At 38.4% G+C, this 14,865-nt stretch overlaps 1 protein-coding gene across 3 annotated transcripts in view; it reads right to left on the bottom strand.

Moving 5' to 3' along the window:
• Nucleotides 1–14,865, bottom strand: part of LOC113523924 (protein kinase C-binding protein NELL1) — a 170,922-nt gene that overhangs the window by 118,918 nt on the left and 37,139 nt on the right. For all 3 annotated transcript variants that reach the window (XM_034308508.2, XM_053238169.1, XM_034308509.2), the window contains exons 3-4: nt 11,373–11,523; nt 685–855 (exon numbers count right to left, since the gene is read on the bottom strand). In XM_034308508.2, coding sequence (XP_034164399.2) covers nt 685–855; nt 11,373–11,523 — 322 coding nt within the window. The remainder of the gene's footprint in view (nt 1–684; nt 856–11,372; nt 11,524–14,865) is intronic.

Raw genomic sequence — 14,865 nt, 5'->3', positions numbered from 1 at the left:
CCTTTCCTTATATTTCCTTTTATTGGCTCACCATTGCAGCATAAAATATTTTATGAAAAAGAAAAGATGGCCTATAAACAGAATGCCGCTCTACTCCTTATCTCAAGCTCTGATAAATGATAAATGTATAAAATTATTAAAAAAAATTTTATTCCAAGAATTGAAACAATTCCTCCAACACTGCAAATGAAAGTCTGTACACACACACACACACACACACACACACCAGCCATGAAGAGGAGCCCCGAGCGCAGCAATAGTCTCTGGAGCCTGATTTCTATCAGTATTGTTTATATTGATCATCATTTAGGTGAAAAGACAGAACAGTGCTAAGTAGTGAGCAGAACAGTTTGAACAAGAACAGACGTACTCTATATGCTGAGCATGTCAGTCCCCCTGCCGAGCTTTCGTCTGACAGCAGATATACTGTTCCACTGGGAGAAATCACCCACATGGTTATCGACAGTCCTTACATAAAGATCACGCACCTGCTATAGTAAAATTCTTAGGTAGCTGGAGTATGCATTGTTAGCCATAATATTAAAAAATGCAGTAATAAGATATGAAATAAAGTGATACAAACCGATACACTATCAGTGATGTAGGTGAACATTATCTACCCTAGAGAGCTAATTAGCTATAAGGATGACATCAGAAGGAACCTGCTCTGATAATAAAGCTTACCTGTTACAGTCCACGTGAAGCAGCAAATGACTGGCGCTTATGGACAAAGCAATTTTATGCCATTGACCATCAGCTAGTCTATATGGGAAAGTCTCAGATCGCTGTTTTCCTTTGTGGCGATATTTGTAGCGAATTTCCTCCCGAAGTCCACTACTCTCCAGTTCAAAGTAGCTGGAAGGAAAAAGAGCACAGTTTTAGCATAATTGCTAATAATAACCTACCGGTTTATTATAGTTTACTGGCTGCAAACATGAATATAACCGCCAGGCAAGCAAAACAGTCGCTATCTGCCGAAACAAGTCTAAATAGTGGTAGCTAGCAATTTCATAACGTATGGGGAGCTAGGTAGCTAATTAAATGCATTAATACAGATTAAGGGAAACTAACGACAATATGATTCCTGGGGTGTAGACGACTGCGTAGCCATAGTCCATACCCTCTATGGATAAAGTTGTTGGCAAATGTTTTGGCTGTATGGTGTTATGTTCCTCGTTACATCGCAAGTATTTGATTCTGTTTAAAAGTGTGAGGCGACTGCATGTTGTACTAGCAGGAGAGTGTGCACTTTAATTCTGTCCTCAGCTCCTCTGTTTAGTTCTTTACCTGCTCTGATCTCTGCACTTTCCTCAGTCCAGTGCTGCTGCACCACAGGGTGGTCGTGATTTTCTGTGAAATGTTTTATGACAGTCCCAAAAGGTTATTCATGAGTAGTAAGTGTGTTATAATGATGCTTGTGAAAGGTCAAAGTCATCATTACCAACTTGTCGCTTGCTTTACTTAATCATATTTTATTGGCTACAAGCTGCTACAGTGAGAAAGTGAGAAGCATGACTAACCAATCAGAGTCATGCATTTTTCCAGTTCCTGTTTGTAAGCTACTAGCCACCTAGCCACAATGAATGCTCATTTTGTAGCTGAAACAAACACAACTAGGCTTTTTAAATAGACCTAGCTGTCAAATTCATAAGCCAGCTAAATAATATAACAACAGCAGCTAGTATTAGTTAGATAGCCAGCTATCAATAGACTGACATTCCTGATGGACCTTTAGTAAAGGAACACCCACACCATCAGCTTTTTTTGTTCGTCCGTTTCTTTAGGCCCACATAGCATCGCTGCAGACTGCAAATGGACAGTCACATCTTATGAACAATTGAAAAACCGGAGTGGCCATATATCAAGTCTAACAAGATAGATTTCTATTTTGTTCCCCCAATAAAAGTGAGAAAGGCTTTAGATCAACAGAATAGAATCAGAAAGCATACACCATTAATAAGCTCTTATTGAGCGAGGGATCCTTTCTGAGCAGAGTTTGCTATTTTATTTTTGCCCATCACCATCACGTTTCCCCCAACTCTCCTTCCAAACAGCAGGCATTAATATGCATGAAGTCTGAAAGACACACTGCTCAGCGGAATACCAAACAAGGCTTCACAAGCTTCACAAGCCAAGAGATGGTTTTTTTTTGGTCTCTGCTACTTGCTTATTCTGAGAAAGACAGCCAGGAAGAGTGAAAGTTTCCCATGGCGGCATTGCCAGTTGACCTGGCACTAAGACATCAAGGGTAAGAGAGATAAGATTCAATAATATACATAATTTAATATCTGAGATAATTAAAACAAAAATGAATAAATCAAAAGAAATCCATTCTAAAGTGACCACAGTGTGTACAGGTTATGCCCAGTGAGAACTCTGAGGTCACCTAGGTCAAGCAATAGTTCATATTTGATGGCTGCCACCAGTATTTTAGTTTTTTTTTTTTTTTTTTGAGTGATATAACCATTAAGTCTTGGGAGCAAAAAGTCCAGTTTTCACATTTCTGATGAAAAAAATCGATCGTCTGGTTTCTCAGCTGTTTCTTGGGTAGTTAAATGAAGTGCATGATGAGCTGTAGCAATAAGTCTAGACATTATCTGAATTCTAAAGACATTATAATTTACAGGTAGGTCTAGTGCTGTTGCATGTATTCTCGTTAAATAAGACTCGAAATCAATTTTGAGCTGAAAACAATTTCTCATTTCAAATCAAGACATGCTTTGCAGTAGACCATGTATAGATGGTAATGATATCAAAACAAATTTTACTCTTCAAAACTATCAATTTTCAAAATTTTGAACTTTTTGAAAGTTGTTCCATTTCATGTTTAACATTTTCATGTTTAAAAATGAAATGTGCATGTCAATGTGTAATGTGAAATATTAAAGTCAATGTACAAAACTATCACTGTTAATGTTGAACTGATAGTGTGTGTGTGTGTGTGTATGTGTGTGTGTGTAGGTTAGAAGTACTACAGTGAAGTAATTAATGTCCACTAGGCACTGTTTTTATGTAGCTGAGTTTTAAATTGAATTATATTGGGCACGTAGGTGATTTTCTGTATCTTTCCGCCCTCATTTTGGGGATCTGTAACTGGTTGCACTTCCTGTTTGCCAGAATGACATCTGGGCCTTAATGGGCATCAACCAGTCCTAAAACACAGCTTGAGAAGGCAAAATCACTACATAAATTGTTTCTTCTCTCTTGGAGGGTAGTCAGTGAGAGGGTTTTCATGGCATCATGATAAGCACAGTATGGCCTTCTGATGATGTTTTCAGATCTTAAGTGGTCACTCCTGCCCTCCTCAGATGCATCAGGAAATGGAGTTTTGTACCCTGATTCCTGGCACCCTGACAACATCACAAGACATTATTTGTTGAAGAGGCAGAGAAGAAGGTGGGTTTATTTTTTTTTAAATAAACTTTATTCGTCATTGTGCAGAGTACAAGCACAGAGCCAACGAAATACAGGTTTTCGCATATCCCAGCTTGCTAGGAAGCTGAGGTCAGAGCGCAGGGTCAGCGATGATACGGCACCCCTGGAGCAGATGTGGTTAAAGGTCTTGCTCAAGTGCCCAACAGCAGCAGCCTGACAGTGCTGGGGCTTGAACCCCCGACCTTCCGGTCAGTAACCCAGAGCTATAACCATTCAAGGGAACCTTACTTGTGAGCCATTATTATATTATCACGCTCCACAGCGAGCGATGTGTGTGTGTGTGTGAGACCACAATGAACAGCACAAAGTGAGAGCACACTGCAAAGATTTGGTTTCTGTTTCGATATTGTTATATTGGTTTTGCTGCTAAGAGAATAGACGAACACTCTGAAGCCCTGGTTCTGCTGTGTGCTGTATATTTTCAATCTCAACTGATTAGACGTCGATTCAATTGTAAAATGTCTGAAAGAGTTCCATAAAAGTTTCAGCTCTGGTGTCTTTAATGGCTGTAGTATCTCTAATAAAGAGTGCAAGGATGACCAGCCTGAGAGCGAACAACAATATCAGACTGTATGGTTATTAAAAGAGAGCACCAGGTGCAGACTTTGTGGGCGTGTGGCAGTGAAGTGTGTGTGTGCAGGGAAGCATCCACTTGTGAGATCACTTCAGTTTTGCAAGCACTGGGCACTGAGACATGCTTCCACTTTCCCTCCATCACCAGGGTCTACACTTTGCGTCAGAATCAAGTTGATTTTTAGGATATTGGGGTGAGGATAAGATAAGATGTATATCCTCACTATAATTTGTCACTCTCTTGTGGAAACATGGAGCTTGATTTGATTCCCAGAAGAATTCCTAACATTTTGGAGAAGAATAAGGTCAATGTATTAGTGACTCAAACACAAACTTAGTATTTCATACTTTTGACCTTGCTGTGACCTTGATCCTTTTTGGAGCAATTCCAGAATCTAATTGGTTCATCTGCAGAAATCCTACAAACATTCAAACACTTGTTCTTGAGATATTGCACTAATTAGAATCTTGGATGGATGCAAGGATGGACAGATGGACAAACGGACAAATGTGACCACTTAGTAGCAGAGACATAAAAAGTCTGTCTTACTGGTGGACTTTTTTTCACTCTTTAAACAAGACACACTAATGTGCTTTAGCCTGTTACTGCACTTTGGTCAATTATTAAAACTCTTGTGCAAAATGTGTAAATAAACTAAACTATAACCATTATGAATGATTGATATTGGATGTGGAGGGTTTTACATTAGTTTGTGATGAGGTTAATATGTCTAGTGGTCAATATATGCCACGATTTGATATGGATTCCAACTGGAAACCATCGCAAAACATTTTAATCCTATTAGCAAATGTCTACAATGCTAATATAGTACTATAATGCTAATATAGTAATATAGTACTAAGTATATTTGTATTTTTTATGAATATTTTTAAGATATGTGGATTGAGAAGATATAGAGGTCTAAATGAATCTTTCCTGTCAACAGTGCATGCTGAGAAGTTGTCTTCTCCCAATTTTTATTTTTTTTTATTAAAATAGATTTATATTTGCCGTCTGATTATTCAGGAGTGAACTGAACAAATTTATGTGCATATAAGTGAAAATGGTGGTGGCCTTACTTGTTCATGTTAGGAACTTTCCAACACACATTAGCTACATACTTAGTTCAGCTCTAGTTTACTGTGACCTCTTTCACTTATTTCATTAATCAAATCAAGGTCTGTGTTTCCAGAAGAAAGGGGGTTGGATGAAAGTGACCAATTACAGGAGTGGGGATATATTATACGTCTTATCCCCACACCAGTGTCCCAAAAACTGGACTGAAAGCAAAGTACAGACCCTGGAGAGCGAAGAGAAACAAAGCATGCGTGTCTCAGTGCTTGACAAAGGGAACAGAAACAGAACTACTCTACACACTCACTTCACTGCTCCACACTTTGCCTTTGTGTGTGCACCATTCACGGCACTTAATAACCACACTTACTGATAATGTTCTTCACGCTCAGATTGCGATCCTTCAACCTTTTGGCCATGCTCACAATCAGCGTACTTGTTGAAAAAGATGGGACTACATACGATGAAAAGACCCCAAGCCCTCTGTAAATCATGGTGATGGATTTTTGAAGATTAGGGGCTGTCTGCTGTTTGGTCCATGGACTCTCGAACATCATGAATTGCATTACGGACAATGACACTGTACATAATGAACTGCATTACGGGCAATTAGACCTTTCTGCTAGAATATTAGGACTTGGTCATAAATGGATTTTAAAAAGAGCATTGCCCTACACCTACGTCTTAGGCAACACATAAATGTTTGAGGGACACAAAATCAGCATTTTGCAATGGTTATCTCAGTCTCCAGATTTAAACTCTATTGAAAGGCTGGGGTCTGTGTTGAAGTGGGCAGTGCACAGGCACAAACCATACTATATAAATCAGCCTTAAATGTTCTGCATAGAAAAAAATGCTCTGCATCCCCCATTTTCTCCCCAGTTTGTTCTTGCCAATTTCCACCCACTAGCAAAGTCTCCCCAGGTACCAACTGGAGAGTGTGGGGCAAAAACACGCTTCCTCAGAGGCACCTTCAGATCTTTTCGAACTACTGCTCATGCTGTGTCACAGGGCAGCATAACACATTTGGATGAAAGCGCTATCTGTCCTCTTCCTCATACAGAGCTCACTTGGTTAGAGTTGCTGATTGACAGGGGAGAGAGAGTCGACAAACTTGACAGTATGGCAAGGATTTGAACCTCCTGATCATAGAGCGAACTCCTTTACTGTCACCTGGAAGCCATTTTAGCTTATTTTTGTAAGCATGACCACTACTTCTGCCTGTGGAGTGCAGATACATTTATCTGCACGTAACACACAAGTCTTAATGCTAAATGAACATTTTCATAAAGACACATATAGCATTACTACAGATTCACCATTCTCAACTCATCCATCACAGTATGAGAGAGTCTCACACTACAACAAGGCCAGTATGAAAGCTGAAAAAAAATCACCACTGAGCCCACTTGGTAAATAAAAGCATTTGCCAAATGGATAAATGTAACCATGCACATGCCACCTGAAAGGCTTCTTACTTAAAGAAGCATTTTTATTAACCAAAAGCTCAAAAGTACTTGACAATGGCATTGCAAGATGTGACACCTCCATATTTGCTCAGCAGTCATGGCAATCTAGTAATAGGAAAGCACATGCTTTGTGTGAGTTCGGTATTGTTCCTTAGTCGCCGGTGTGCAAAGCCTGAGTAGTTTGCATTTCTCATTTGCCATAAAAAATGCCCAAACTTTTCGCAATTTGTTAGGATGTAATAAGGCTTATTGTGCAGACACACGACAGACTGTACTGTGTGTCTGGATGCAGTCTGTTAGAACAGGAATCAGATTGCATCAGAACCAGAATTCCACAGACCTGTTTGTGTGTGTGTGTGTGTGTGTGTGTGTGTGTACTGAGAGTCTCAGCAGTATTGCATAAAGAGGCCACATGTCTCAGTACTATTTCTAGACCACCAAGACAAGTCTTGTAGGACAGGGAAGAGGAAATGTGGAAGGTGTGGCCTAACACAGATGAAATCTGAAATTAGACACACAGCAGTAATCAGTTAGCTAGCTATGTTCGTCAGCTCCATTTTAAAAGTGGTGATGGACAGTGACTCTGTGATGCGAAGGTTAGAATAGAATAGAATAGCATTGTCCTGATACCAGTACAATGCAGAAAGGTTTGCACACACCACAGTTCTATGAATAGAGAATACGTATGTATAATAGAAATAATAGAATACTGTACATAATGGGAAGATGTGCAAAAAAAGGCTAATATGAAGATATTTTGAGTGCAATTTAAGTGCATTGATCTTGTAAGTTATACTATCAAAATATCTCCCTCATGCATACATTGAATATTAACTTCATTTTAATTACTTTGACAGGCCTCCTTTTTTTTTTTTTTTTTGCAACCTCCTTTTTTTAATTAACATTAATCTTCCCAAGCACTAACCTACAGTCACGCTGTCTTTTTAATCTGCTACTCATGAATTATAAGATTATAAAGCAGCTGAATGCGCTTGAAGACGCCGTCCTCTTCTGTATAGATGAGCGCAGACGGCCATGATTGGCCAGTGTTGCTGATTTGATTTACAGACGAGTGAGATCTTCCATCTTATTATGCTCTCCTGGACTCCCAGGAGTCAGCAAGGCCATTTTCAACAGTAGGTAATGTCAAATGACTTCTGCTTAGCTTTAGCAGTTTCCATAGTAACATCTGCACAAGGCGCCTTATGTAAATCTTAAAACAATTAACACAATTCAGAGCGATCTCCTTTCAAGTCAAGTGAACATTAACAGTTCCATAAGTAATAAGGCAGGACATTAGCTGTAGCTTGTCAACATTTTGGACATGCATTCACAACATCACTCTAGCATTAGCGTGGATCTCACAGCTCATTTCTAGCCTTTTTTTGAGACTGACAGCGCAATTTGCATCAGTGAAGAAAAGTAAATAGAGATTTAAGGGTTAATGAGCACCAGAGTAAATGACATTGTAGTAAAATTGCTGTGATTGAACAATTTTAGATATCATTGTTTGAATTTAGTGTCAGCCTGTGCTGTGCTGTGATGTGATGTGATGTGTAACTATACTCTGTGTAAGTATAGTTAATGTATAACAGGTACATGTGTAACTGTTTCTGGACAAAAGAAAAAGAAAAATGAATGAAGTATGGCCTCAAAAGAAAAGCTGCAGAAACTGGAGACACAAACTAGTATTTTTGTCTGTAAATAAATTTCACCATCAAGAAATGTACTTTTTTTTCTTCAAAACTATACTTCAAAACCTCAGTGTCCTCAAGGTATATGTCTCTTCGAGATGTTATGTTACATGATTTATATCTTTAAAAAAAAATCAGCAAGCCCCAAAAGAAAACATATTTACACTCATCATAGAATGGTTATGCTTTCTGTGAAAAGTGGAAAAAAAAAGGGCAAGCCTTTCAGGGGATTCCACTGGGAGCTTTGCTTGCGCTGTAAAATGCTGTCTGTGCAGAATCAAATAATCACAAAAATACTACACTCAGCTGTTACAGCTCGGTTAGAGAGCTCTTTAATAAGCCATCATCGAGACAGAGAGTCATAAACCAGCTCAATCTGCTTTTATATCGTGCGAATATATCGGTATTCGTTACCGTCCATTATCATCCACTAAAGGCTAAATTATACAGGGATGATGAATTACATATGTATACACTGAAGGAATTTACTCAAACAAATATTTCATGTTCTTCAAAGGAGGTTAAGAGCAAAGTTTCAGGCTGAAGTTAATTAGTCCAAGATTTAGTTGCAGTTCATCCCTAATAAGTCGTTTGTTCTTGTGCACACCACTCTGTTATGATTATCATGCGGTAAGACGAGGAGGGATTTTGGTGGTCCAGTGGGGAATGGGTAGATATCTTTATTTATATACTTTGCTTTTCATACATCTGGCTAAAATGCATTTCAGCCCTCCTGCTGTGTTTCAAAGGAACCGTTTTAAATGTGCCTTGGGGCTGCATTGTAGATAATCTGTTTCTGCATTAGGAATGTGCCTTCTGCCTGTATGGAAGGGTGGTGTTACGCGGCCCAGTGTAAAGCGTGTTCTATTCCTCTTACACCATAGCAATTTGCCAGCATTAACATTTTTTAAAATTTATTTGTCATACATGTCAAAAACTTTATTTTTAATTACCATTCAAGTTTAAACGGATGTCTGTAATACTCAAACTTTATAAACATTTACAGAGTAAAAGAGTGAAAAATCTCACTGGTTTAACAAATATTCCATGGCGGGGCATATTTATAATAATTACTTCTAATAATCAGTCAGTACAGAAACAGTATTTGCACATTATCCTCACTAAACCAGTCAAGGAAACATGAACGCACTACATGAGGGCAGTTAAGCAGATGAGACGTGTTACGCATGCAATATTGCTTCTGGTATAAAATGGGTTTAATCTGCAATACCAAGGTACCTGGCCAGAGACATTTAATAGAGCTGTACTGAAACTTTTAATAGAGTTGTACAGAATGTGCTGTAGCTGGTCAATATTTAAAAGCAGATTGCAGGTTGGGTATTTATATCAATCTTTAGAAAGCTATCTTTAGAAACTGTTTTTCAGCCATACAATTAGTGCATGTTCTACTCTGCATACATGTGGAGTGTGGTTATGAATAAAATGCATTGAATTGACAGGTCAAATTGTGTATCAGTACAGATTGTAGAGGTGTTGTAACTATAGTATATGTAATAGTCTTTGTGTCTGTTCTTACACTGAAAAAACCTTGTAGAATTTACTTCATTTAAATTCATACATCGGTTCCACGTGATTAAACTGAGTTACATGAACACAATTTGTTTTTTTACATCCAACGTGATTTGAAAATGAATTTTCAAAACCCTGAGTAAAATTTAACTCCATGTGCTCACCCTATGCCGGGACATTTTGGGCTAGTTTCAAGTTTTTTTGTACATGGCGGCTACGGACTACAATCCCCAGCACAACACACAACCGGTACGTTCATCATCTCCTGAGATTTGATCACACACACCTGGTTCCAATTACACTCACACCCTATACAAACAGACCTTGCACATTCAATCAGTGTGAAGTAACACTCAGTGTGCCTTACCTGAACTTATCAAGCCTTTTTGTTCTCAAATCGCTATCCTGGTTTTTGCTTCCAGGTTTTTGTATTCTGGTTTCTGCTACGTTGTACTGTTTGCCTGTTGCTTGACCTCTTGTCTGATGTTTTGACTTTGATCCTGTCTCACATTTTGGTATTGTCTGCTTTGGTCATTAAACTGCTTGAACTAAATGAATATATAAATGAGTCACTACAGTATATTCTGAAATAATTCAATAAATAAATTTGCTTTTATTTCATGACAGGTTTTATTTCAAAGTTGTTTTTTTCCCCCTTTTATACCATAATGGCAATAAAGCCACGTGGAAGATCTCGGTGCGCTCCAGAATGTGATGTTTTCATTAACTGATCAAACTGGTAGACATGATTTAATACCATGCTATTCTGACCTTCACTGAAGATGTGTTAGACAGACTCCGGTGCTTATTATAAATGAGCTAGCAGGGCTAAGCTTCCTGTCTTCCAAAGGTTAAAAAAAAGCAATAATATAAGGTCTTATTTTTGGCTCCACATCAGATTATTGGTCGCAAAAAAATATACAGAATGGTATTAAGTGTCTGTCACCATCATCAGCAGTCATGTTACAGACTCAGTCTCGAGTGTAATGAACATGAACAAGGTAGATTATTTACTCCAACATCATTTTCCACCCCAAAATGCATTTGGAAAAGAAACACAGATTGCCCAATAAGTACAAATTACACAAACAGATGAGAGAAATGTGGGTTTAGTGGGATTTCTGTTGGTTTAAATGAAAGGGTTAGAGCTTTTTTGTTTATTCTGTTTATTAAATTGCTGCATTTACTCATTTTATTATCTATATCATAGGCATATTCATTTAATTATTTTGGCTAAAATGGCATTCCATGGTTTAGGCATTGAAAATGAAATGTCAAACGGTTTTGAGCGCCACTGTAAGCTGCCGTTCATACAAATGCAACTGAATTTGAATTATGTTTTAAATTATGCACACATGAGAAATGCAATTGCAAATCCACATTTGAATGAGCATTTTCTAATTAGCATTTGAATCTGAATAAAGTCCGGAATATGCTGCCATACTCTTAGTTAACTTGTTTATTTATGATAAAAAGATAAATAGTACATTCAAGATTTTTTTAAACTGATGAAATGCAACAATCAACCGAAACCTAATGATTTAACAGATTTATAAAGCAAAATTAAGATCTTCAAGGAAGTAAAAACAGGTGTACCTGTACTCAGACTCGTGTATGGAGAAGAGAACTCCAGCTGTGGACGCCTTCTGCTGGATGGAAGCCATGAATGTGAACTCATTTTTGTTCCTGAGCAAATCCAGTATTTGTTCTGTGATTTGGGAGGGAACCTGAACGTTTCTCTGTGCATCTGCAAACAAACAGGAACAAAGGACAGGGCATGAAGACGAACGTGAGTCCAGAAGTCCATTAGCAGGAACTGTATTGATTTCAGAAGTTGTCTCATTATATTCCTCACATGAGAAACCATCACTGATAAGTCCACAACAGCGTGTTCTTATTATGAATGCATTGTATATAAAATAGCGTACTGGGTCAGCATCAGGTGTTTGTTGGTAATAGATGAGAGTATATACATATACATATAGCATATAGACAAATTACTCTCAGTTTGAAATTTCCATAATAAGCTTCACATAAATCTGTTCTAGGTAGTGGACTTAGGCTTAGACAGCTGTGCTGCACTCCTCCATGCTGACTGCTTCTCCTCCATCGAGATGTGACTAATTGGAAGCAGTGTTTGAAAAAGAACAGAGAGAGTCCGTCTTCTAACTCTGCACACTAATCTATATTTTAGCTGCTTTATTCTCATCACAACACAAAGCACCATCGTGTTGTATTTGCTCATTTAAACCAATAGTTTGTCCCCTTTAACCCAAATGTCAAACGCAATTGGCCAAGACGTGTCTTGTGTCTAGAGTTTGCTTCTTTAGTCTTACATTAGAGCCTGAAATGTAAAACAAGTAAGTTTATAGATTATAGTGAACTGCATGTTTAAGTCAATACACACTTGGCACAAACAGCTTTGTCAAGTTGTTCAATGTTTTAAACAGACTTGTTTGTGTGCTTTATGACACTGTATGACCCACTCTATAAAATGATCAAAGAGATGTTGCAATGCTACAAATCAATTTCTAAGGCTCTGGGACTCCAGTGAACCACAGTGGGAGCCATTATCTCCAAACAGAGAAAACTTGTGGAACAGTGGTGAATCCTCCCAGAAGTGGTCAGCCTACCCAAACTTCTCCAAGCATGTATCAACAACTCAAAGTCACAAACAATCCCAGATGAACATCTAAGGAACTGCAGGCTTCAATCGCCTCAGATAAGGTCTGCTTTCATGATGCCACCGTTAGAAAGCGCCTGGGCAAAAATGGTATCCATGGGAGAGGTGCAAGGCGAAAACTATTGCTAACCAAGAGGAACGGAAAGGCTTGTCTCACATTTGCCCAAAAAAACCACCTTGATGACCCCCAAGTCTTTTGGGATTATGTTCTGTGGACTGATGAGTCACATTTGTGTAAATGTCCTGTTACATCTGGTGTAAAGCACAATAAGGGCATCTCACATTTCACAATAGGAACATCATACCAACAGTGAAGCATGGTGGTGGTAGTGTGATGGTGTGGCAATGCTTCAGAGCCTGGGTGACTTGCCATAACTGACAGAATGATAAATTCTGCTCTCTACCAGAAAATCCTGAATGAGAATGTCTGGTCATCATCAGTTATCATGGGTTACACAGCAAGACAATGATCCCAAAAGCAAGCCCAATTAAATGGCTCAAAAGAAACAAAATGAAGGTTTTGGAATGGCCTAGTCCAAGTCCTGATTTGAACCTCATTAAGATGCTGTAACAGAACCTTAATCAGGCAGTCCAGGCTTGAAAGCCCTCCAATATGATTGAATTAAAATAATCCTGCAAAGAAGAATGGGACTTAATTCCTCCCCAGAGATGTTAAAGAATGATCTCCAGTTATCAGAGGCATTTGTCTGGAGTTGTTGCTGCTAAACATACAGTTTTTAACTTTAGGGGGGCAATGTGTTTTTCACATGAGTGATATAAGTGTTGCATAATCTTTTACCTTCAATAAATGAACTGATCATTTGTTTCCTTGTGTTCTTCTGATCTTGTATTACATTTTGTGACAAATATGCAAAAATAGAGAAAATCACAAGGGGAGCAAATCATTTTTCATGACATTGTGTTCTATGATGGAAGAGATTTTTAAAATAATCTGCTGTTTAATGAAACTGTTCATGTACCTACGATTTTAATGAAATAAATGATGTCTGTTCGGTTGATTGTGTGAAAATATACTCAAGCAATTTGCACAACAATAAACTGAATGCTGTATGCAGTACTTCTCCTACTTGTTTGCTATATTAGCCTTGTAACCATAGTGTATAACTAAAGAAGCAAACTTCAGACTCCTGAAATGACTAACCCCTGATATAGACTTGCTGCACATTCCTCTAATCATTATCTTCCCCACTGCTTTCAGCCAGTAAGAACACACTGTACTGGACTTGCTGAAATACAATACACGAACTGTCTTCACGATGCCCATCAATATGTGAAAGAAAAAAAAAATCTAGCAGGCCAAACACAGCAGCTTTGATACACATGGGCTATTACTGCACTGGCAGGACAAGAGGATTTCAAAATAACCATGAACCCTGCTGCAGGGAAACTTCGTATTCACCACTGTATGGTCATACATGGTTCTGTTTTTGTCCTGAGCCTTTATTGTGACGAGTGATGATAAGTGATGGTCATGGCAATTATGCTAAATAGTAAGTGAAAGTTACAAATGCATAACAAATAACAGCCAATGTGTACACATGCCTTTTCTATTTGCAACAAACACTCCCTGATCAACACATTCACTTCACACATAGCTGCACATAATACACACTTGTTTCTAAAGTCGTTTCTATTGTCAGATACACAACACTTAAGGCAGTCCAGAGTGTAATGCATCATGTCTTACATAGCCTTTCATACGCACAGATTTCAGTCGCAAAAGAAAAGCATAATAACACTTTCAATTATCATCTATTTTTTTTTTGCGTATTAGCAGCAGGAGTTCATGAGAAATGTTATGGGTTTACACAGCACTTGTAGCACCAATATTGCAACAGTAATTAGACATTTTTATCAGCTAATGAAACAAACACAGTGCCTTGCATAAGTGTTAACCATCTGATTTGCAGAATTTGTTTAACATCTGTGATTGCACCTTCAAATGTTAATTGAACAAAACATTGGACATTTGTTGGTTGCATACGTATTCATCTCCCTAAGTACAAAAACCTCTGGCTGCAATTACAGCTGCAGTCTCAAATCAGCTTTGGATCCAGACCCAGCACATTTTTGCTTTTTTCTTCTTGACAATTGTTCAAGCTTGCCATAGATCCTTAGAACAAGACGCTACCACCACCATGCTTCAATGTAAGGATGGTGGCGTCAGGGTGATGAGCATTATTGGATTTCTTCCAAACATAGAGCTTTGTGTAAAGGCCAAAACAGTTCAATGTTGGTCTCATCAGACCAGAAATCCTTGCTCCACATGTTAGCCAAGTCTCCAACATGCCTTTTGGCAAACTCCAAACTTTATGGCTTGTTTTTTATAATGGTTTTCCTCTTGCCTCTCGTCCATAAAGCCCAGCTTTTTGGACTGTCTGGCCT

This window comes from Pangasianodon hypophthalmus, chromosome 11, assembly GCF_027358585.1.
Source record: "Pangasianodon hypophthalmus isolate fPanHyp1 chromosome 11, fPanHyp1.pri, whole genome shotgun sequence".
NCBI classification, from domain to species: domain Eukaryota; kingdom Metazoa; phylum Chordata; class Actinopteri; order Siluriformes; family Pangasiidae; genus Pangasianodon; species Pangasianodon hypophthalmus.
The sequence above is the reverse complement of the archived record's forward strand: the minus strand, read 5'-3'. Positions and strand labels throughout refer to the sequence as shown.